General features: G+C 35.2%; 1 protein-coding gene across 2 annotated transcripts in view; it reads left to right on the top strand.

Moving 5' to 3' along the window:
- Window positions 1-22,038, top strand: part of Serpini2 (serpin family I member 2) — a 30,176-nt gene extending 8,138 nt beyond the window's left edge. For both annotated transcript variants that reach the window (XM_046422974.2, XM_058572246.1), the window contains exons 5-10: window positions 1,297-1,491; window positions 1,574-1,766; window positions 11,756-11,853; window positions 15,148-15,234; window positions 17,806-17,895; window positions 21,799-22,038. In XM_046422974.2, the coding sequence (XP_046278930.1) occupies window positions 1,297-1,491; window positions 1,574-1,766; window positions 11,756-11,853; window positions 15,148-15,234; window positions 17,806-17,895; window positions 21,799-21,875 (740 nt within the window). In that variant the 3' untranslated portion in view covers window positions 21,876-22,038. The remainder of the gene's footprint in view (window positions 1-1,296; window positions 1,492-1,573; window positions 1,767-11,755; window positions 11,854-15,147; window positions 15,235-17,805; window positions 17,896-21,798) is intronic.
- Window positions 22,039-26,193: the final 4,155 nt, after the last annotated feature.

Below are 26,193 nucleotides of genomic sequence, written 5' to 3'. Positions count from 1 at the left end.
GATCAGAAGGATCAGATCTCCTATTTCACTATTATTTAAATTAATATTAAATTTTAAAGCCAAGAGAAATTATAAGCTGCTTTGAAAAAAGATGCTAATTGTTTTATTATTTTTTGAAAGATACCTATTTACACAATTCTTAATTGAAGAATTTTAAAAATAATTAATTTTAAAAATAATGTCTAAGCATTGATTTTTCAAGTATTGAAGCAGGAAGATCTTTGGCCAGATAGAAGTTAAAGCTGTCAATCCCAAATGGATTTTTTCCCACATGTACTGTAAATAATTAACACAGTTTAGTTGATCCTGTTAATGTTTAATAATAAATGTTAATAGTTCTACTAAAAACATGTATTTAAATTAAAGATTAGACTACCATGTCCATGACTAGCAAAGCCTAAATAGCATGTAGTAAGCTTAAAGTCAGATAGATATGTGTTCAAAGGAACACAGGAATATTTTAGGAAGTTATAAACTATGCCCACTTTAAAATGAAGATACTATAAAACATTTCAGGATTATTGGAAGTTTTGATAATAATGTTTGTGAAGAAACAAGCACACACCAGGCCCTCAGTTAAAAGTAGTTTGTTTCTTTAATTATTCATTAAACTACAAAACTTGTGATAGTATTAGATGCTCTGTAATCTTTATAGGTAGCCTCATGGGGGGAATCATAGTTTAAAAATCTGAGTTGCGTGTGGTGAACAGTGTCCCACACGGATACAGATCAGGAAGTCTCTAGATGGCTTCATGACACCCAACAGTGGTTATTTATTATAACTTAGAAATACTTACTATATACAGAAATAAAAGACAGGTTGTTTAGAAAAATTATATTAGCATTCTCCACTCTTGTCTTGTTCCAATGGTACACACAAGTGTGGCAAGTTTGAGTGTACCATTAACCTATTAAATATGATCAACCTGCTGGAGAACCTTAAAATAAAATCTGAATAATAACCAATGAATATTAAGGAAGAAATATTTTGTTTTTGTTCTTTTTGTCTGAAAGACAAATGATAAAAATAATCTCACTGAAAAGAATCCATTTATGTCTAAGTTTGCCTAATACCAGCACATAGTTCCTATTTTCTAGTGGAATCCATTTGCATCTGTTTCTTAATGAAATAATTGATAGTATCTCTCATTATTCTCAAAATTACTAAGGTTAGATTGTAAGACAAGTGTCCAACATATCTCTGAATGAGACATTTTTGCTTTAATCCTCTTTAAAGCAGTTCCACTTAATCATTATTGAATATTTCTTCCTGCTTCTTTCTCTACCCCTTCATAGGAAAAATTAAAAACATGTTTTCAGGGGAAGAATTTGGCCCTCTGACTCGGCTTGTCTTGGTGAATGCTATCTATTTCAAAGGGGATTGGAAGCAGCAATTTAGAAAAGAAGACATGCAGCTGATGAATTTTACTAAGAAAGATGGTTCAGCCGTCAAAATTCCAATGATGAAGGCTCTTCTGAAAACAAAATATGGTAATAGGAGAAACCCTACTTCTTAAAGCTATGGCTTTGGTAATTGCCAAGTACATTTAATAATTTATTTCCTTGGTTCCAGGTTATTTTTCTGAATCCTCCATGAAATACCAGGTTTTGGAATTGCCTTATAAGGATGACCACTTTAGTTTAATCATCATACTTCCTGCAGAAGAGGTGAACATAGCAAAGGTAGAAAAATTAATTACCGCTCCTCAGATCCTGAAATGGTTCTCTGAGATGCAGGAAGAAGAAGTGGAAATAAGCCTCCCTAGGTTGGTCATGTCCTTTTATTATCCTAGTTCCTATGTTTCTGCTTATGGAGATATTTGAAGAGCCAGCTGAAAGATAGCAAATGCCTTAGAAGGCTATTGCCATAAATAAAAAGGAAAACGTATTTAAGAATGTTACTCCACAGAATGGATGCAAAGGCCAGTCTTTCCCCTGCCAATGTGGTTTTTATGTGAGAACTGAATTTCAGTGTTTTAATTCTCTCTGAAAAAGATGAAGCATTACCTGTAATTCCAGTGGCTCAGGAGGTGGAGGCAGGAGGATCATGAGTTCAAAGCCAGCCTCAGCAACTTAGCAAGGTGCTAAGAAACTCAGTAAGACCCTGTCTCTAAATAAAAATACAAAATAGGGCTGGGGATATGACTCAGTGGTCAAGTGCTCTTGAGTTCAAACCCCCATACCCCACAAAAAAAGATGAAGAATTACATTGTAAATTTAGAATTCAGTGATTAAAAAGAATTATTGTCTTTTTATTTTACAAATTTATCCTTCTCTAATATCTTTTCATTAGAATTTAAAATACTTTTTGTTCAGGGAAAACAAATTCTGTAGTAATTTATGATAGTGTATTCACCATTAAAAATGTGCTAAATCACCTTTGGCAAAAGAGTGCTCCAATAGTTACTGAATTATAAATAGAATCTTACAGTCAATTTTGCATAGTTAATACAACATGGAAATTGCAAAGGATGGTCCTAGGAAGCAATGATTATAAACATTGGTATCATACTTCTAAGGGACAGAACTGACTACAGAGTCAAAGATGTGCCCAAATAACCCCAATCCACACTCCATCTGAACTTGTAAGAGGAGAGATGTTTAACAGATTATATGCTCTTGTTTGATTTCTAAATTTCTCTGTAAGCTCCGCAACTCTTAGATAGTTTCTGCATCTGTGTCAGTCATTCCCAGCCTCAAAACGGCTGGAACGCTGGACTCCTTGTTTATCTCTGGAGACTTCACTAATCCCACCCCACACCAGCACATTCTCTCTTCATCTGCTACTCTTGGTCAGTTTCTCTGACTCTCAGCATATGTCTCAACCTCATACTTTTTAAAGAAAATCTATCACCAAACAATTTATGTGAATCTTTATTAATCTTCTTTTTACCTACCTTCCTTGGTACTCTGGAGAAAGAAGTATCTGATGCTTTACTCTCCCTGTGGGCTCTTGATCATCCTTTTATTAATGATTCTTTTATTTTTATTTGTTGTGGTGCTGGGAACTGAAATCAGTGTCTTGCCTTACTCATGCTAGGCAAGCCCTCTATCGCTGAGCTACACCCACAACCTTATTAATCACCTTTTAAAAAAAATCTTGCTTCCTTTATTCCTTATACTACTAATCACTTTCTCTCTCTTCTGCTCCCTGACTTATTTTTTTCCTGTACTGTTCTCAAGTAAAAAATGTTTACCAGAGACTTATTTTCAGAATTTTCCTCTTCTTATTCCTCTGAGAAATATTATTTTCCCCTATAATTCATGTCTCTGGAAGTCTGAATCACGAACTCCAGCCTCTCTTCCAATTTCCTACCATCTGTAATCTCTACCTGAATGTTATCCAATCTTTTAAATAATATATATTATTTATATTTTAGCTCAAAGAATATATATTATTTATATTTTAGCTCCTATTTAGTTAACTGTATGCCAAACTGAGGATACAATGGCTTATTTAACAGATAGTTTCCCTTCTAATAATTGAAATAATAATTTTTGAAATTAAATTGTTTAACTCCAAAGTTACTTTTTCTTTTCCCTTCGTCTTTTTTCCCCCCTTCATTGGAAAGATCATTGTCTTGGAGTCAAAAAATACTGAATTTTAAAACTCTCTATACTATATAGTACTAGTGTGATCTTAGGAGAGTCACTGGATTATTCTGAGTTGCAGTTTTTATCAATATAAAATGTATATAATTATTCTTATAACCAAGGTATCCCCTATTTCTTGATTCTAAGTAACAAATTCTTTAATTATGCAAGAACCCCAAACTTAATTGACTATAGGAAATAGGATTTGAACACAGATCCACATAGAAGAAAGGTGATGTGTAGAGAAAGGGAGTTTATGACCATCTATAAACCAGGAATAAAGGCAGAAAATAAAACATTCCCTCACATCCTTCCAAAGAAACCAAAACTACTGACCTTGTTTTTGGACTTCAGTCCTCCATACCTATGAGATAAAACATATAAGCAGCCAATTTGTGGTAATTCATTAGCAAACTAATACAAGTAAGAAAACATCAGCATTTAACCAAAGTTTATTGGAAGTGTAGTGATAAAGCTGGGTACGCACCATGACTATTCTCCTGGTGTAGACACTTCTTGTACCAAGTTCCCCGTCTTTTGATATCCACAGCATGCCATTGTCATGGCACCAGGGCCTTCCCTCACCCAAGAGTGCTCTTCATCATCTTCCTCCAAAATCTTCCTCCAGAATCTTCCTCTAGGACTCTACATCCAGAGTCCTCCAACTCTTCCCAGCACAGGAAGAAAAAACCCAGATTTCCTTCCACCGGTCTAGGGTCAACTTCCCATGTGTGGAAGGAATCTATAGCAATAGATTTCAACACTCACTGAAAATGAAATCTTCATATTATACAGAATAGATTACACCCTCATAATCTCAGATATCTCTATCTCACTGATATTGTTTGCATAATGAAAAGCCAATGTATTGATTTCCCACACAAATAAACAATTTACATTAAAAGGTGAATTGAAATCCTCATTTATGTAGAAACAGAAACAGTAGTTGGCAGTAGTATACCACTTTTCCATATAAATTCCAGCCATCAAAGATTTTAAAAACATGGTGATGATTTCACTTACACTATCTCATCACATCTATTCATAGCATAAAGTTTGGCAAATGGAAGATACTAAATAAATGATTTTTTTTTCTGTTAAGATGACTGCCCAGCCAGTATCAAATGAGAAACATCATCTTCTCTGATTTCTCAGTCTTTTTCAACTTCCTTTTCTCTGTCACTATGGTTCTTCTGCATGGTGTCTGACCAGCGAATTTCCAATTATCCTTCAAGGTCCCCCTCTTGAATTACCTCTTCCATTAAGATTTCTCCAAACCATTACTTATCTTCATTTTCAGAACACTTCATGCAAACTTACATCAAAACACCTATCATATTACATTTTAATTTCTTGCTTACATTCTTGTCTACCCTGTTAAGATGTAAGTTCTTGAACAGAGGGCTATATATATGTTGGTTTCTGTAGCTCCTAGCACATTTCACACTATATAGTATTTGTTAAATTAGTGCTATTGAGTTAAATTATATAAATATTTTCACAGAAAAAGATTCTGTATTATGTCTCTTTATCTAATCTTAAATATCTCAAGCAGAATTCAACTTTTCAATCTTTTTTTAATAAATTTCGTATGAGGATCCTGGTGAAGTTGACCCTCCTTCCCATATGTTCAGCATAATGAAGAAAAGGAAATCAGCCATTTATTTGGAAACATCTTCTAGAGAAGAAAAAAAATTAGATTTTTTTTTTAAATTCAAAGGATTAAAAATTTGTCAATGATTTAATTGCATTAATACATTTAAAATTATTAATTTTACATTAAAAGAATGTTTTCTAATTTCTTAAAAGAATGATTTTCTCACATGTTAAATTCATTAACAATTTTAGTCCATCAGAACATATTTGTTGGATTGTTTCCTGAACATAAAAATCAGGGATTGAAAAGTAAAAAATATATATTTTCCCAAAATGAACAATTTCTTCACAAATTGAAAAATTCCCATTTTAAAACACGTATTCAGCACAGAAAAAAATTAGAAGGGCTCAATAAATATTTTGTGTGGACTGACAAATTTATATTTTATCACTCAGTGCTGTGGTTCTTTTATACCTGAATGAATACATACTGGTTATCAAATAGATGAGTGAAGATTTTGGTAATGTGGGAACAGTTTAAGTGACTGTTTTAGTTTCCTAGAACTACTATAACAAAATGACAAAAGAGTCTAGGTGACTTAATCCAATAGTAATTCATTCTCTCTCAGTTCTGGTTTAAAAGTCCAAAGCCAAGGTGTCACAAGCTCACTGTCTCTCTGATACTGCATTGAACACTTCCCTGCCCCTTTCTAGCTTCTGGTAGCAGCCAGCAATCCCTTGGCGTTCCTCTGTTCACAGATGTACCACCCCAGTCTTTGCCTCTGTTGTGAGGTAGCCATCTATTCTCACATGACATTCTCAGATTTCTGTCTCTCTCTTTGGTACCGGGGATTGAGCCCAGGGGCACTTAGACACAGTGCTACATCTTCAGCCCTTTTAACTTCATTTTTAAAATTTTGAGACAGGCCTTTGCTAAGTTACTTAGGGCCTAGCTAAGTTGCTGAGGCTGTCTTTGAACTTGTGATCCTCCTGCCTCAGCCTTCTGAGCCACTGGGATTATAGGCGTTTGCCACTGTTCCCATCTCAAATTTTTTAAGGACACCTGTCATAAAGGATTAAGGACCCAACCTACGCCAGTATGACTTCAACCTAATTAATTATTTCAATAAGGAATCTATTTCCAAATAAAGTCATAATTACAGCTGGGGTTTAGAACTTCAGTGCATGGATTTGGGGAAAATGTGTGTGTCGGGGGGCAGGGGACACAATTCAACCCATTACACCAGCTATACTAAATTTTATGTTGTAAAACAAAATGCCTTTTTCAAGAAAAAATTTCATAAACACCAAAGACGGAAATATTAATTGTGCACCTATATCAAAGCTACAGCAGGAAGGAACATGTGACTCTTTAGATGATAGTCACTGAGAAACACTCCCCCTTCCCCTCTTTGATATATAACTAGATAGAATTCAGGCCAATAAGACAGACTATAGTCTAAAAATACTAGGGTGCTAACTGGTTTTTATTGTCTCTAGCAGTCTAGAAATCTAATTTTAAAATTGTCCCCCAGTTGGATGTTAGCTAAAATAATTCTATTACTTTGTCTAGCTGTAATATGAAGGCTTATACATATCTTAGAGGTTAAAATTTCTTGATTTGGAGAGTCTAACATACACTTGCAGTATGTTAGATTCCTCTGTATGAAAAACATTCTGATAATATGCTTTTATGATTATGTGTATGGGCAAAGGTGATCATTTAATACATGAAAATCAGGTTAAAAAAACAAGTAACTTTCATCTACAGAGCACTTATAACTTTATAAAAGATTTAGCTTTTGTAGTTTAATAACAAATGCTATGGTTCTATTGTCTGACTTGGTTATGTCTCATCTGTGAAACAGATAAGAAAATGGAGACACTTGAAAGTAGTAAGTTGGTTGCATTCAACCACTGTTGGGAGAGACAGGATTGACTCCCATGTCTTTGGCACACAGCCTTATAGCCTGAGTTGATTATTTTTTAGAAAATTTATTTCCTGTTAACACAGATTGATTGGGACCTTACTGTGGGCAAAATGTGGGACAGATGTAACGTGATAGATATGCTCCTGCATTATAGGACCATTACTACATAAGTGGAGCAGGGTAAGATTTCCACAAGGAACTTATGAAGACTAAAGCAGTGTACAATAAGTACTAAAACAATAGTATACACAGTGAGCCCTGTGTTAGTCATAGGAGGAGGTGGGAGCACCAGAGATGCTGACTATAAACAAAGTTCCCTAGAAGAAAGATTTCAGAGCTTCACTGTAAAAGAACCAAAAGGGATAAGTCTCATATACCACGGGGAATTCTTGCAATTATCCAGGTCAGTCGAATGATTAAGATGGTCTTTTAGAAAGAAATATTGGTAATCGCAATGTCTTTTACATACTGATAACTTGTCGGAAATTCACACTCCCCCGCCATCCCATCCCCACTGTACCCATTTTTTTCTGGATAGCTTCTATTTTTCTTTATGACCAACTTTGGCTTTTAGACAGCATTTATGATCTCTCTATGCCAGATCCATAAACATCTTCCTTTCTCCCTGCTGGGAAAAGTTCTTTTAAGATTTTGTGTTTATTTCTTCAAGGTCGTTGTGCTAACGCTGTTTTCTTGTTTTCCCATTGGCCTGTAAACCTCTTGAGGATTTATGCATGTTTCTTCTCTATGATCCCAGCACAAAGCAAGAGTTTGAAAAATGGTAGTTGTTCAATCAATGTTTGTTGCTTCAAACTAGAAGTAGTGATGTTCTGAATGTGGAAAAAAGGGACAGACTGAAATCCCAAAGATCATTTAAGAAAACACTGCAGAGATTCAGGCATTAAGTAATGAGTGCTTAAAGGGAACAGCTTTACCTGGGGGAGTAACTGGTGAAACAGAAAAACATTAATGGAATGTGTGACTAGATACAGGCCATGAAAGAATAGCTTGGTTTGAGGGTCTAAGCTTGATTTGCTATGAAAATGAAAGAGCTATGATTTCTCATTCCTTTGTAGCGGTCTTTAACTGGACACCATGGATTTCTGGAGAGTCCTTGAAATCAATAAAATTATTACTGATTTATGCACGTAAGGTCAAATTTGCATTTTCCTTGGGAGAGGCTTAATAGATGTCATCAAATTTTCAGAGGTCTGGGTCTTTACACTTATTAAGCACTGCAGTTCTAGTCAAGAGTAAATATAAAAATAACAGGCATGGGGCTGTGGATGTGGCTCAAGTGGTAACACATATGTGGGGTGCTGGGTTCGATCCTCAGTACCACATAAAAATAAAATAAAGATGTTGTGTCTACTGAAAACTGAAAATCATATTTTTAAAAAATCTCTCTCTCTCTCTCTCTCTCTCTCTTGCTTCTCTCTGTCTCTTTAAAAAACAAAAATAACAGGCATAGTTTTATCCTAATGGGTATGATTCTTTTTCTGATAGGTACATATTGAATGATGTGGCTGGCATTTCATAGTATATTTTATAAACCATTAAAACCAAATAATGGAAAATAGAATATATTGAAGACCCAAGAGCTTTGCCACCCTTTAACTATAACTTTAATCTAGTCTCTTTATTGATCTAAGATTCTTGTTTTACTGTTTAGGTGGAAGAATAATAATACATGCCTTGTAGGATTGTGGTAAGAATTCAATGAGATCATGTGTATACAATTTTAGTGGTCAATATTAACTCTTTCTATTATTTGTATTATTAATCTCATTGAATTCTGGCATTTGGTGAGCATAGAGCTGCCCGCCTATCTTTAATCCTTTCAATAAATTTGATAGACATTGAGTTTTATACTCAGGTTACAGGTGAAGTGCACACAGGTGAATGCCTGGCCTAGATTTACATAGGTAATAAATGGTGGAGCAAAAGTTGCAAGAGGACAGCTAAAAGTCAGAAAAGAGATGTAATGTGAGGCAAGCATGAGGGGTGCCCAGACAAAGCAAGTGGTCAGTGATAGAGCAAGATCAAATATTTGGAGCAGCTGTACAGGACTTTTCAAAGGACAGAACATTTGCCCTAGGAACTAAAGTGTCACATTCTTGCTGGATTAGAATCAAGTCCCAGGGGGTGGCCAGCCTTCTATCTGTAAGTGGGTGAGTGACAGTTATGCATGGGTGAGAGGTAGGGAACATGAGAAAAATGAGTTGGAATACAAATATGAATATATCATGATGTATAATGATTGCACAATGCTCAATGACCTACTGAACACTGATAAAAATGGGAATAATAAGAAGTATATATTAAATGTTGTTAAGATATGTTTCATATGTGATAGAAAGTATTTTTAATTCAGCCCAGGAGGCTCAAAGGGTATTTCACCCCTACAACCTACACATATGCACATACCCTAAGGAAGTTGGTTGGCAGGGGACCAGAAGCTAGTATGCACCCATATAACAGAGCAGGCCCAGAACTGTCAAGAATTGTGTTGTATTTCTATTTGTTTTATTATTTATTTATTTATTCAGTTAGTTTTGGTGCTGGGGATTGAACCCAGGGGTGCTTAACCAGTGAGCCACATCCCCAGCTCTTTTATATATTTTATTTAGAGACAGGGTATCACCGAGTTGCTAAGTGCCTCACTAATCTGCTGAGGCTGGCTTTGAACTCTGAATCCTCCTGCCTCAGCCTCCTGAGTTGCTGGGATTACAGGAGTGCGCCACTATACCTGGTTATATTTTTATTCTTGTGGGTGACCCTAAGACCTGGTTTGGATATAAATCACACCTCTAGCACCCATCTTGACCTTGAGCCTAGAAAACAACTTTCTCCAGCTACTGCTGTCTTCTATTTGATGGTGATGATAATGCTTACATCCCACAAGGTTTGAGAAGACTGAAGATATAACCTATATTAAGTGCCTCACTCAGAGAAGTGCTCCTTTATACCTGGCTATTTGTGACTTCAATAATTATGGATAATTTGAAATAGACTGCAAATTATACTTTTATTAAATGACTGAATGGATTTCCATTGCTGTAGGTTTCTTTGGACTATATTATGAGCAGGGCTATTATTTAAATGACTTTCTCGTAATTAGACATTATTAGAAGTCATAATAAGTCTTGTGGTATTCTTGTCATTATCCTAAAATTGTTGGACTATTACCCTAAAAATAGTCAATTTGTAGGTGTATTAGAAAATATATTTTTCACCTTTTAGAAGCCCATACTCCATTTAATTTAAAGAATATGATAATAAAAATAGAAAAAAATCTCAAAACCATCATGTTGCATTTTATCATTCCTAGTAAAAAGTTACAAGGAAGAAGTTGAAAATAGTTGGCGTACAAGAAGCTATTTTCATTATAAGTAGATTTTAATATGCATGTTGCACCTGTTCCCTGTAAGCTGGGGTTCTGAATGAGTTAATGTCTCCCAAAAGTATGCATTATTTTACCAGGAAATAATTTAGACCCAGTAAAGTTCTATCACAGCATGTTCATTGTTTTGAAGAATTATAATTAAGAAGCTTGTTCAGTATTTGCCAATGAAAACAGTGATTAGACTGATTGCCCAAGCTAATTTCTAGCCCCAGAAGTGAGCTTACCTGTGTGATAAGCAAGGATCCTTGAGTAATAGCGTCTGCATCCGTACACTGGTGTTTAGGGGCAAATGCCTGTCAGGCATAAGCAAAGATGCTTATCAGGAGTTGCTGGAAATTTCACAGATGTAGAATCATAGATAGTTTCCTGTTTAGTAATGTTACATTAGTCTTTTCATTTATGAACAACGTTTCTAATCTAATTTTGAAATGCTTTAAGCATTTATGAAACAAAAAGTACTAGCCTCCTTCCCTTTTTATTTACATAAGATTCAGTGATTGCTGAATTCCATTATGTTGACATGGGTGGTGAAGTTCAGTGCCTGAGAGAATCTTTGAGATTCTCTGGTCATAGGTGAGGAACAGAGGGTGAGCCAAATACTGGAGTCCTATTTCCCTGCTATGGAAGTACCACCCCAACCCAAACTTTCTGTAAGTTTTCTTTCCTTTCCTTTGAAAGAACTCTGTTCCTTCTCTGACCCATTTAAAGGGTCCATTGGGAAGATATTAGGTGTGTCCATCAACTGAAAAAGCTACATCAACTGTGACAGTGGTGGGATGGTTGACTGGTTACAAACGCTGTCTGTACTTCAGTAGCCAACAATCTTCCCCATAAACTGTGGACTCCAGTTTTCTGCAAATGGTATCCTGGATGTCTGCCAGGAGCCATCTTTGATGGCTGGAGGGAAAATCTACACTTCTTAGAAAGAAGCTAGCACTGAACATTTAGATAGAATTGTTGTGCTGGGTAATTGTCACTTCAAAAAATGGAGTATTCTATTCATCATTCTTACCAGCCATTTATGTAGGATGCAAGTTATTAGCAATCCAGTACTGAATGAATGGTGGAACTGGGGAGAAGGGATGTGAAATGTGAAAAAAAACATAATTGGGAGAATGAAAACAAAAGCTTTCACAGTATAACCTCTTCCAAGTCATCTGTTTTATTAAAAAAGCAGTTTGCTAGCAAAGATGTACAGTGTTTCAAGATTTTTCATTTTTTTAAACAGATTTAAAGTGGAACAAACACTAGACTTCAAAGAAGCTTTGTATTCTTTGAACATAACTGAGATATTTAGTGGTGGCTGTGACCTTTCTGGAATAACAGGTAGTATGATGGATAATTTTTCTGTTGTCATGTTAGTTTGTTTTCTTAGTATTAACTAACTGATCTTGGTATTAACTGACTTATCATAAAATTGAAAGGGCCTTCATTCCCAGCATACATATAAACAGTGAATAAATGTTATAGGCATGTTGATCTGTCTGTAAACAAGCACTCTATTTTGCATCTCGGATGTTTTCCTTAATGAAATTCAAAAAAACATTTCACAATATTAGATAAGCATTCTAACCATACTTTCAATAAAACGATATAGGTAAGTGTATTATGTGGGCTGTTATTTCTGCTGTTTGTATTTCTTAATCAGAATAATGGGAATTACAACTTTGAGTCTTTCATCTAAGCAGAGCTAATAAAACTCAAATAAACTAATTTCCTAATGTTAATTCAGTAATATTAGAGCCCATGGAGTAGACATCCTCAAGCTGCTGGATCAAGAAATTGTAATGCTGCAGCTGGCAGATTTAGCAACAGACTCCTTTGGATTGACAAGAATTGCAGAGGGAGCTTTCATGCTAAATTGCACCTGGGGAATTGTGTGTGGTTAAGGAGCTTGCTTGCACAACAATGTCAGGACAGTGTTTTAATTCTTCTGGGTTTGGTTGCACTCAGTATTTCAAAAGACTAAACAAAAACAAACAAACAAACAATTTTTTTTTCTCTAAAGAGAAAAAAAATTGATGAAGAGGGCCAATTTGTCACAAGTTACTCTTTTAAAAATTCTGTCTTATGTGTTATAAAATGACCTTAATGATATAAGCTTGTAAGTCTGGGTTTTGTATCATAGCATGTGGAAATATTGTGGAAATGTTTTGTGTTTTCCTATATAAACATCTGGACTTTGGAGAGGTATTCCTTAATCTAGTCACTCATCAATTATGTGGGTGGTGGAATGGAAGGAATGAGCTTTCCTGGTGGAGAGGTGAATGGGGTTCACAGGTGACATAGATGTTCATTATCACCCTCACACACGATATAGCCAACTTGTTCTCACAGTGCCAGATACATCTGACTTCTTTGACAGTTTCATCAGCACCAGAAATGAGACAGTCAACATTAAATACTACATAGGGTGCTGTCTAAATGTGCCCTGGCACACAGCCACCTCAACAACCTATAATAAACCAAACACTTTTTATAATAAATCAAGCACTTTTTCCTCTTAAACTTCTTTTCAGCCTTAGGAAGCTCACTCAATATATCTTAGACTTTCAAATAGCTATTCATTCTGCAAATTCCTGGCAATTTGTGACTTTTATAACATCTCTTTTTACAGGATTATTCAAGAAAATACTTCCAAAATTCTTCATAAAAATTTTTGTGCAAGAGAATAACCCTGAGAAGAGAAGAATAAATGTTCAGGATTTTCTGCTCTCTTCCTCCTGATTTACCTATTTGAGTTGCTTTAACTACTCTGACTTTGTCTTATTACCTGAAATAGAATAGCTCCAGCCAGTGTTGACACTGCAGCTGGTAGTTAGGAGCATACTACCCTGTTATCCCTACTGATCATTTGTGTCATGAACATTCTCTAAATGAAACTGATCTGGTCCAACACTATGATAACGGGACATATACATGAAAGAGGAAGGAGATGCTACCTTATATGCATGCAGTGCACAAGTTTTGAATAAATACTTTTATAAAGTTAGTTTGGAAACGTTGAGATTCATATAACCCTTCAATTGAATCTCAATTCATTCATTGAGATTCAATAACCTTCTCTGCTCAGGGTTATTCTCTTGCACAAAAATTTTAACTTCTCACTCTACTGTTACTTCTCCTGCAAGTTCTAGTAAAGTACTTAACCTTATTGAATCTCCATTTTCTGATGTAAGTGAAATAATATATCTTAGTGACTTTTGGAGCAATAAATAAGAGCATGTAAGTAAATCACCTACTTCACTTAATGCATAGTAAATGCTCAATAAGTGTTGAAAAAATCAAGTGAAAAAGTGTCATATTAATCTTCACTTTCACATTTTCTATCAAAGCTCTCTCAGTTTTCTCTGGTCCTCTTAATTTAACAGTGATATACTTGGAATTTTCATAGAAATTTAAGAGAAATAGTTGGCACAAAGGCTTAGAAATCAGTGAGTTTGTGGAGTTCGTATTCTTGTCCTAATCTGTCATTTCCACAGTGAGGTGGAATACAAAGCGGCTCAGTCTAAGCGGGAGCTAGTGAGGCTGACACCAGAGCTGAAGTGTGTGAAATTCTTTATTCTTCTACCACCTGCTCTTTAGCTCTTGTTGTGGCTCTGAGGTCATTTTCTCTGTGCTTTATTTATGATTCCTGTCTTATTCCAGGTGATACTGGAAGAAGCTGTTTAGTTTTTTGACCTTGGGAATCCATTCTCCTATGTTTCAGTTGATCCACCCTGACGTTGTGGATGCCCTCTTTCCTCCATGTTACAGGTCTCTAACACTAGGCATATTCACATCCTTTGATTAACTTATTTGAGTGGTATTTATTGCAAGCTACTCATGTGCCAGAGGGTTTTCTAGAGCATGTGTCCCTTGACCCTCTGAGGAACACTGTGGGATCTACCTAGTTTTCAAAGCAGACTTGACATGCCTTATAATCTCATGGCTTCCCCTCTTCCCATGTCTCAAAGAGACTATTATTTCAGATTCTTATGCCAGATATGCATCACACATACATGAATGAGTTCCACCAAGGGGAGAAGAGGGACATTACCTCTCGGTTCAAATCCATACCAGAATAAAATAATGTAAGACCCTCTCTTGCACTGAAAATTTTAACAGGCTTTAAAGCACAGCTCTGAAGTGATTTTGTAGCAGATGACACAAAAGCTCTTCAGAGTTTCATAGCCTCACTGTCTTGAAGGAAAGTAAATTTTGTTTTAAACTCAGATCAAAACTGAATATGGAATTTAAAAGGCAAGGTGGCTTTGAAGTTGAATACATAAGGTGGGCTTCAATTAAAATCTGGAAAACCTCTTTCACTCTGTCTATAGATCCTGGTTAAGAGGGCAAAACCCTTTGTCCATTCAAATATTCCACTTGGTGGGATACCTGGTTTGATGTTTACATTCTTCAATCTTTACCTCATATATCAGGGAGAAACCTAAACTCCATCTGTGTCATGCCTATAAGAGCTAAACTCAAACCATTTTTATCTCTAGAAAATTGACTGAATAAAGAGGAATTCATTATGTTTGATTTCTGTTCTTTGTTCATTTGAAATAAAATTAATCTGGGACTTAATAGGTAATGACTCTTGATTTTAATCTTTAAATATTTAATGTTTTTCATCAGATTCATCTGAGCTGTATGTTTCTCATGTCATGCAGAAAGTTTTCTTTGAGATAAATGAAGATGGCAGTGAGGCTGCAACATCAACTGGTAGGACAAATGGTCTCTCAGCAAACTGGGATGAAGGATGCTGGTCATTTGGTGGTGCTCTGATGTCTCTTTTCTTTGTATCATACTGCAGGGAACAAAAAAGGACAATTCTTTCATAAGTTGTTCATACATCTGTTCAGTAACAGCATTATGCAAAAGGGAAGGGATCTGATTAGGACTTGAGGCTCATCTACTGATATTTGTTCATTTGCAAATTATATTACCTGCCAATTAGCAGATACGACTGATGGAGAAAACCTTAGGGCTCATATACAAAGTCATTATTATTTAAGAGTGCTCAGTTTTAAGTGCTTGTGTTTAATTTCATTCTTTTATTACACAAAGTTTGTCTTCATTTTTTTTTCTAATTTGATTGTTGTTATTATATTCATGGCAGGGACTCTCAAACTTAGCTGAATATTAGAATCATCTGGGAACTGTAAAAAAATAAATCCTATGCCCAGACTACACTTCAAAATAATTGAATCAGTATGTCTGTAGGTAAGATCCAGCCTCTAATATTTTCTTGTTTCCCTAAGTGATTCCATTGTGCATCAAGGTTGAGAACTAGTTCTTTCTCCTTGTGGCTTGTGTCTGCCTTTACTGCTACAGATGCAGTGCATAGAATAAGAGCAATGGCATCACACAGGAGCCATTGTTAGAAAGGCAGAGTCTTAGGTTTAACTCCAGACCTACTGAATCAGAATCTGAGTTTTCCAAACTCACCAGGTAGTTCTGTGTACATTCCAGGTTAAGAATTATTCCTCTATATTTCACTTCCTTGAACAAATGATATTTTGAATAATATTTATACTGAATATAATACTTGAAAAAAATGGGAAAAACTCTTAAAGTCAATTAAAAATGGGAAAGGAACTGGGCATTTTGGTGCACACTTTAATCTTAGCCACTATGGACACTGAGAGAGGAGGATAGCAAATTCAAGGCCAGCCTTGGCAATTTAGTCAGACCTGTCTCAAAATAAAAATTAAAAGGGCTGGGGGATGTAGCTCAGTAGCAGAGTACCCCTGGGCTCATTCAACTCCCAGTACTGAAAAAAAATTATATCCACTTAGTAATTTCTTGATTAAATTGTAATGCTGCTTAGGGCCAATGGATTTTGACATCTGGGTGGGACACACTGCACTCTTGCTATCATTTTGTCATCTCCTAAAGGCTTTGCATTGCTGTGCTCAAGAAACTGAGATTGTAGGGGATGAGCTATATCAATCCTTCGAGAGATCAGAAGAATGCATTTGGATGAGGTTGCTGGCTCATGTAAAAAAATTCTCCAACTGCTTTTACATAGATCTGGAAAAGTTCTTCTAGGTCATTGTTGGATCCTCTCATTATATTGGTGAAGACAAAGGTCCAGCAATGTGAAGTGATTTGCCTTGGGTCATGCCGTTGATGAACAACAGAGTTTGAACTAAAATCATGATTTTTGGCTTCAAATTCAGAGCTATTTCTCCTAGTTTCCACTGCTTCTCTTTAGGAGGATGCAGCCAGCATTAAGGGAAGACAATAAGAGCCCACAGTGATCCTGTTGAATTACACCTCAGCATAGTTGGCCTGAGTTTCCTGACTTTGGAAGAAGTCTTGCTTACAGGCTGCTCAGGAAGCAAAGTCCAGACATTCATTGTAAATGAGAATGGGAGTCAAACTGACTTGACTTTTCTGATTCTTCTCACTAATTCAAACAAAAGCCTATATTCACTGGTAATTTAGGCAGTACAGCCCTGATGTTCCAGATAGAAGAATGCCCTTGTTGTTATATTAGTAATGTTATATTTGATTTGTTTTCTGATTCTGGTTATACATGCTAATTTTGTTTTCCTTTGGGTCTGAAAAAAAATTATACAAAACCCTTGCATTATTGGTAAAGAAAGTAACTGATTAAGTGTCGACATATTTAATCTGCAAGAAAAGCCATCCAACCATTTAATTTTTCCCATCCAAAATATTGACAAATGCCATAATGGATCAACATGATACAATTATCATTGTAAATAATTTTTAAGGTAGCAAATCTCTGTTTCTAATATTGTAACAAAAATCTCATGTACATTCACTACATGAATCCTAAAAGCTCTGAGCTCATGGAATAATTTTGAAAGAGTAAGCACAAAACAAATTTGAACTCAGATGTGATTACCACAAGCTTGTAGTATAAAAACGAAGTGCAAACATATCTGGATCAAAATTAAAAATTGAAAACATTGTAAGAATAAATCATATAATGTAAATAAAAAGTGAGCAGAAAATTACTGTTTAAAAGATGACATTTTCTAACTGCTTCCACCAAATTGAATCTAGTATCTGACTTTCTTCTTCACTGAACATAAATGTGAAGCTAGGATTATTTGATGAATGATCTAATATTTATTCTTCTGCACTTCAGTTTTTAAATTTATTGCAGATTTCCCAGCATTTAGAAAATGGTTATTTTTTCCACATGTTAACTCCTTAACCAAAATGACCTTTCTTGTCTATGAAAAGTGTTTTGGATTTATTTTCTTTCCTGAGCTTTTAAAAGTGAATATCTAAATAACTGCTGTCTCTATTTTGTAGGCATACATACCCCCGTGATCATGAGTCTGACTCCAAATCAATTTATAGCAAATCACCCATTTCTGTTCATTATGAAGAATAACCCAACAGGTATGTTTCTGGAAAATTCTTTGCGGTACTGCCTAAGTTAAGCTGCCAATTGGTGTCTACATATCTGAAATTATTTGTTCTTTCAATAGATGCTGTTAGGTATATATTAGGTACCAGGCATTGTGTTTTTAGGGAGGATGAGGGCCTAAAATAGGGTAATGGTAATCATGGCTTCCACCCTAGTAATTTTATGGCTAAAATGGAATGTAGCCAGTTTATATTCCTATCTCCAAAGTTGACGCCATGCCAGCAGGTAAGATAATTGACTAATAATGACATACAGGCTCAGAGAAAGGTATGTTTTGCCTAAGATCATGTAACTAGAAAATGGCAGAGTAGGAACTGAGGTTAGCTCTCTTTCTATGATATCACAATGGAATGGAAATAGATAGTTGTGGAGTTGAGAGAATAAGTGAGGGGTTGAATATAATTTTATATTCGATCAATCTGGGCAATTGGTGAAAGATGAGTTGGTTACATACAAAGAACACAAAAGATTCTGTAGTGGAGTAGATTGGCATTTGGCATACTGTTGACATATGGAAATCCAGATTACCTAAAGAGGTTTTGGCCCTTGCTTTTATGAAAGAGAAAGGCCAAGAATGTGAGTGCAGTGGGAAAATGGTCTCTAGGCATGTATATAGGACTCCACAGCAGTCATGATAGCCATGTGAGAGTCATAAACCCCAGGAGAGCAGAAATTATATTTTAATCAGCTCAGTGTTTGGCAAAATGCCTTGCAGAAAAACATCAGTGTCCCTAGAAGTTGAGAACATGGACTTACTTGGATGTCAAAAATTCCACCTCAATTAACTAGCAGTGGTTAGATATGTTGTTTATACTTTCTAAGCTACATTTTCTTTATTATCAATCTGAACATAATATCAGCACTCATGGGATTAAATATAGAGACACTTGAGGGGCTGGGAATGTAGCTCAGGGGTAGAGGGCTTGTCTGTCATGCAAAAGCCTGTGCGTTTGCTCTCCAACACCAGAAAAACAAACAAACAACAAACAGAAAAAAATATGTGAAGACTGTCATACTATGCCTGACACATACTAAATTTTCATAACAAATGAATCAATAAATTTAAATAAGTGAATGACTGAATGAATGAAGGAAGGAAAATTGAAAAAGTTTCTCTCTATAAACTGGTTTACAAGCAAAAGAGACATAGTTAATCTCAGAATCTGAATCTATTAGACTAAATAGAGTCAGTGATACTGGTCCACTCAGGGATATATTAATATCTCTTTCTAACTCAATGAAACTAGTGCTGACTGATCCTTTTGAAAGTTTTATCTCAGAGATAATGGAACAGCCAGAGAATTGCTGAGATTGTATTAATACAACTCCGATTCCAGCGGTGGATGTCAGTGTTCAAATACATTCTGAGTATGTCATTTGATCTATCTATCTTTAACCTTTGGATAAGTCTAATTTCTTACACTTACTATGTAATTATTGAGTATAAAGAAGAGAAAGAAATGAAGCTGCATTAAAGCACGTAAATAGTGACATTTAGAATAATTATGTTTGACTCTATTTTCCAAGTTGATGACTTATTATATTCTAAGGCTATGTAATAGCTTTTAGTAAAACAGCACTGAAAGCCCAAAACCCAAAATAATCCACTAATTTATTTATTTGTGATAATGTTTAACTATCAAACCTTAATGACATTTTCCACTGTTTTATGATCTTTATTGTAATGAGAGTTTCTAGAGTTACTCCTTTAAAGTATTATTTAAAACGAATGGCCATGCATGTATTAAGAGTTATAAATTGTTATACAAAATGTAGAATAGGCTATTATCTTAAAATAATATACACTTAGTGACTTATCTATTTTTTCTCACAAATGAACTCAAGAAACCAGTGAGATTAACGAAGATGGTGATTTAGCATCACTACAATGGACTATTAAAGGGCTTCAGGCTTTACATAAAATGCATTCAGTTGACTCTTTCTGAAGCGCGAGGATAAATGACTTTAGGAGGCTTAGTGCAACCAATTTTTATCTAGATTTAAATTTTTCTTTTGGCCGAACAGCCCTCTTGTGCAAACTCTATATATTATTTGGAGTTTCCTATCAGGCATGTTATACATTGCAGTATATTTATGTAAAGCTCTAAGTTAAACTTCCAGGAAAATGAAGAACTTTTTTTTTTTTCTTTTTCTAGGCTATGGAAGTAGGTTTGCTTTATAGACTTTGAGAAAATTGTGAAAGATGTTACATGAAATGTGCCATTTCTGAGAAAGCAGTGAATTGTGATTTTGAAATAGAACTTCATACATAATAAAAATTATTGCATTGAGAACTCTTTCAGGCCTTTGGTCAAAGGGAGAATGGACTGTAGGATATGTAATTTTTTATTCTGTTCATTAACTTTGGTTATGCTATGGATTTTAATATTATGAGATAAAAAGTGCCCATATTTGACACAGCTGCGGCATAAATATGTTGATTAAAATGTTTTAAATGCTTCCTATTTTAAAAGGAGGCATGGAGAGGAAAAGAAGAAAAAGATAGTGGTTTCTGCTTTGCCCTACCTCCCAAGTCCATTGCTATTATGTCAGGAGACATTTCAGTAATCTCTCCAATTTAGTGATGACTGGATTGGTGACTGTGTGAAGATTTGATTCAAAATGTGGTCTCATTGGTGAAAGAAATGGATTGAGAAGGCTGGGACAAATGGCTGTGTGCAATGCCCTGCACTTCTGAATGTCTAAATTTTTAAACTATGGCTTCAATTATACGATCAGTGTCTGTGAAAGTGACTTTAAAGAATTCCCAAACAATTCTGAAAAGCACTTCATGCCAAAGCATAATGAAGATACCAGAGTTACTGCTGGTTCCTAGTGTGACTAAATGTATCATTCACCCTGGGAAAAGGGTATGTGTATCTTTATCTCTCTGAAAAATAGGGGTATTTACTTTCTTTTTCCCAGAATAATTTTAAGATTTTGAGTCAAGGCATGATTGAGTATAATTATTTATAAAAAGAAAAATAATACCTTGGATATTTTATGTCTATTTCCACATTATTGGCCCTTCTACAAGTGTGTCTTTTGACCGAACAGGGAAGAGTTAATTAAATAGGGCTCTCCCACTATAATGTCAAATACATTTGAATATATCATTTTAATTAGCTTTCAAAGGATACAAAATCTATTTTATCTTTCTTGAAATTAATCTTTATTACATCCGACTTTAAGGAATTTATTTGACATTGACCTCTAGCCACTTTCCTTTCCCCATTTTTTTTAAAAAAAGGTGAATAGATTTGATACATCATTTATTTCTACTTTGCCCTCTACTTTTTTGTTCCTTTTCACTTGCAAACACAGAATGTCTGGAAACAGGTGTTTGCATTTATGCTCTATACTATATCATCTTTGTGAGGGTTTGAAAGTAGTTGCGATATGAAAATATTGTCTTTAGCAGGAAAATAAGCTTTGATTCAGAGCTGAAGGGGGAGAACTGGTGAGATGCACTTTTAACCCTGAGGCTTACATTACGTGCATGAGAGATGACTGCTGATGCCTGCGATTTGAAACTCCACTGTGCTCATCACCATTTTATTATGCTATGTTTGCCTGACTGGATCTCTATATTTAGAAGAGCACTTCTCTCTCACTTTATTTTTGCTTTCCTACATGAAAACCAGTGCTAATGCCATTTCCATGATGAGATGTGGTGGAAGTTAATTTTCTTCATAAATTACCAGAAAATGATTAATAATGATCTAGTTATGTATTTTAGACAAAGAAGAGGGTTCCGTTATTAGACATTGCCTATAGAGAAAAAGACTAAATGATTCTTAAAATATTAAAAAATATTTTTCTTCAGAAATACCTAAAGTGTGTGTGTGTGTATGTATTTTTTTTTCTTTTCCTAGAATCAATTTTGTTTATGGGAAGGGTGACAAATCCTGACACCCAAAACGTGAAGAGAAGAGACTTAGATTCATTGTAAATGAGAAGCACAGCCTCAGAATACAAGAGTGTTCCTGGAAAAGAGTTGATTTGCAAAATATCATCAATTTGAAAATATCTTCTTGGTATCATTTTTCTGTTTAAAGCTATGCCTGTATTAACCTATATTAGTATAGCCCTGTATTAATGAATAAGTGAACTCAGATACGTGTTTGTTTCTTTTTTTTCCGAAGGTTTTATAAAACCTATATGAATCAAAAGCAGAGAGCTTACATAAAAGATAACTGTTAATGCTAGAACAATCCTAAAATCACTTAAATATCAAAGTCCTGTGTTGGATACCAAATTCCCCACATTCCTAGAAGACTGGTCTATCACATCCCCAAACATTATCCAGCCCAAGGGGAGGTAAAAATCAAGGAAGCCTGGGCATGGTGTATGCCTGAGATGCAGCTTAGGACACTAAGGCTCAGTATCTATGAGAGTCGACAAACTTTGGGTACTTTTAATCTTCACTTGTTCTTCCAGGTGTGGCATTTAATGTCAGCCTTGCTTCGATACTGCTTGGAACATATCATTTTTTTCCTGCTGATTTATGCTTTAAACATGTACAGAAAGTGGAAATGCTAAGAACTTTTATAGAGCTTTTCTAGTTGCTTAGGCAAAAGTGGCAGCCAAATTAGCGTGATTCAGGAGGGTAACCTTCCACCATCCTATAATACCAAGCTAAGGAAGTGTTAGAGCCAAGCATGTACTATATAAAGATTAAAAGCAGAACCTTTCCTCTGAATACCTTGAAATATCTTATCTGCACATCAAAAATAATACTACATTACCATATGACTTCATGTGACTTGCTTCATAGTGTTTTTTTTCCCCCATTTTCTTGCTAACAGTGTAAAATGTATTTTGTTTGTAATGGCAATTTTGGGCAGGGACCTTACTGATAATTTCTACCTCTTATTGAGCCCTCATTATGTATCTGGTACTTTATGGACATTATGCTAAATATGCCCTAAATTCTATGAAACAATTTACCTTTCTTTCAGATAAAGAAACTGAGACTCAAATAAATTATATAAATCAGTCAAGGACACAAAATAAATTACAGAAATACGGTGGGTAGATTTGAACTCGAGTCCATTTGATCTAGAAGACCCACTGTAGGGAAGGAAGAAAATAATTTTTCCTTTACTCTTCATAGTTCTTAGTTGGGACCTTCTGTAGCCAATGAGAGATTAACAATAGAAAAACAGAAGTTTTTAACATTTATATTTCATACTTATGTGAAAGACACCCAGGAGAAAAAATTGAAAAACCTCAAAGATGAGGCTTACACAGCATCTTCCATAAAGAACAATACCATCTTTTGGAATTGACAAGACAAAAGAAAAGGACCTTTGCTTTGTAGGGGTGGAAAATTGTGGGAAGGCAAATATATCATAGATAAAGCCTAGTTAGTACAGTTTTTTTTAAATAGATGTCTGTGGTAATATCCCCAGTCTGATAAGTATCTGCAGTTGTCTTCAATGATCAACTTTTGTCATTCCTGATAGGAGAATGGGAACACTTTTGTAAATTTGTGTCCTGCTTTTAGGCAAATTTAGGGAGGGCAGACAGGTTGTATTTTACCTACTTATTCTCAATTGCCTTTAGTTCAAAATAATACTCATGCCAGAGTGGCATATTTTGGGGTGGCACACTCTGCTACATTTCTCCTTCTATTTAAGTGTAGTCTTCAAAGTCTAGGTATCACATACATCAAAGCCTAGAATAATACTGTAAGATAGTATGAAGACAACTTTAAGATTGTGATTGCTTAAATCCATAACACAATTAAAAATAATGTCCATTCCTCTACTGTCAACTCAAGATAACTGACATACAACATAGTAAAGACTAATCTGTATGATAATGCTACACTAGACATTTGTGGCATAAATATCTAGCTCTTCCTTATGAAGGAACTGGTTTAAAAATACACTTTGTTGATTCAGAAGAAGAGAATGAGTTAAGACGAGAGTGATTTTATTCAGTGTGGTACAGGTTCCTGTTTCCTTGGATTGCCTGAGTTCCTCTTCCATGTATCATTGGTCTGCTCTGAGGCTTCATTCATTCACAAATATTATTAACATAGTAGTGAGGACATTAATTGAGCTTACAGGAGGTTCCAAGGCAGTGTTCTAGATACTGGAGATATGCTAGTGAATATAACTTACAAGATCTGTGCTCTCACGGAGCTAACATCATGTTGGTGATAAGCCAGTGAAGAAACACAAAAACAAGTTAATTCAAAATCCTGATAAATGATGACATTAATAAAGCAAGATAGGAAAATAAAAGCAGTTTTAATAATTGAGATGACACAATTAGGTGATGCCTATGTTTCCATTTAAGAGCATGTTCTTACAATGTATTCCTAACATATTTGCTTTTATTTAGTAAGGTTTGCTAAATGTCTGATTCAAATTTCCAACTATTGATTCTGACTGAATTATATGAAACTTTTGATTATTTTATTCTATGATTTCACAGTCTTCATGTGGTCTGTTATTTAGCTGAAAAAAAAATGAGAGTTTAAGTTTTTATGGAAGAAAGAGTAGTTTTCTGGTGTAGGATCAAGGTAAAAATCTCTAGAAACAGTTGCCCAAGCACTTCCCAAATTAACACCATTAATTTTCACCTCCAGTTGCAACTAACATTATATTTCCATATCATGAGGTTAAAATGCCTGGAATATATTTATAAAGCATATAGCTAATGCTGGGCATAGTGGTACATGCCCATAATCCCAGCAACTCAGAAGACTGAGGCAGGAAGATGCAAATTAGAGGCCAGCCTCAACAATTTAGCAAGACTCTAAGCAATTTAGTGAGACACTATCTCAAAACACAAATTAAGAAGGGCTGGGATGTGGTTCAGTGGTCAAGTGCTCTGGGTTTAAATCCCTGGTACCAAACACACACACACACACAAAAAAAAAAAAAAAAAAAAACATATATCATTCAATGAAAGAAAATAAGTATGAAATAATTTTCTTGGCAAAAAAAATCTTTGCACAATTTTTAGGATATATTATCTATATGGGATAAAATGTTGAAAAATTCATATACATATATCTCATATATATCTTTCTTCCTGAGGCAAAATGATCATTCGGGGAGTAGAATTCCAATGGAAACTTTGGAATTGAATATATTTGACATCATATATTTATAATTCATGACATTTTTAGAGGAGTCTGCTGTATGACATATTTTAGAGGCAGTGAGAATCAGGAGCTCTAAGGCCTGAGATAAGAAACAATTTCTTCTTTTGGGAGAGGTATATGAAATTCTCCTGAATTGAATAATAAAGAGCTAGAAACCTTGAAAGATACAGAGAAAACTTTAGGCAGGTTTCACTAGAATTCAGTGCTTTGGACCCTTGAAAATCAGACATTTCCTCACAATATGGCCTCCAACCACTTGAATTCATTCTCTGAGGGACCCTGAGATGGGCTCCATACAGATGGTGGAGAGGTGGGTGTTCTTTAATCTGTTTGCTTGCTAGGAGCAATTTTTCCATCACATCTCTCTCCCTCTTTTCTTCCCTGGTTTCTTATGTGATAATGTGTGAATCTGAAGCCGGATATTGAAGAGGTAAAATATCTAGTTTCTTTCTTCTTTTGATGCCTGAGGTGACCACCCTGATGGCGTAATATAAAGGAATTGAAAGAGGAGATACTTTTTACTGTCTAACATTATACTTCTGGGCTTGTTACCGCAGTTCTCTGGGTGCTTCAGTGTTCTCACCTATACAATGAAAGGTTAGACAAATACTATGTAAAGTCTTTATTCCAGATGCCCATCGTTGTAAATCTTTTGACTTCACAGTAAAGAGGCATCTTTGAAATGATGTCTTTTGAGCCACTACTGTACATAAGCAGAATTTTCCCACAAAACAATATAAATTCTAGAATGTGCCTCTCACTAGGATCTTGGTCCAATGCATTATCTATAGTTGTCTATGGGTTTGAGATTTAATTTTTAAAACCAATGCTTGTAGGAACATTTTCACTATTGTGGTAGAGACCTCTGTCTCGTAAAGGTTTTTGACCATGGATTCACAATGTAGGCCTGTGCTGGGCAGTGTCAGCCTAGCCAGGGACTTCGCTTCATCCATGCTTGCATTTTTCCAAGTGGAGCTTAGTAACTGGTTCTCATCAGCAGAATGTGAAGGCAGGCCAGTTCATCCCTTGTGAGCTCAAATGGTGAAGAAACAACCATAGCTCTCCACTTGCTCTCTTATCCAGCCATTCTGATGCCAACGTGACTCTCTAATTCACGTCTAGAAGATGACAGATCTTCTGTTAGCCC

The sequence above is a fragment of the Marmota monax genome, unplaced genomic scaffold, assembly GCF_021218885.2.
Source record: "Marmota monax isolate L192 unplaced genomic scaffold, Marmota_monax_Labrador192_F-V1.1 WCK01_AAM20220418_F8-fsc00110, whole genome shotgun sequence".
Classification (NCBI taxonomy): Eukaryota; Metazoa; Chordata; class Mammalia; order Rodentia; family Sciuridae; genus Marmota; species Marmota monax.
The sequence above is the reverse complement of the archived record's forward strand: the minus strand, read 5'-3'. Positions and strand labels throughout refer to the sequence as shown.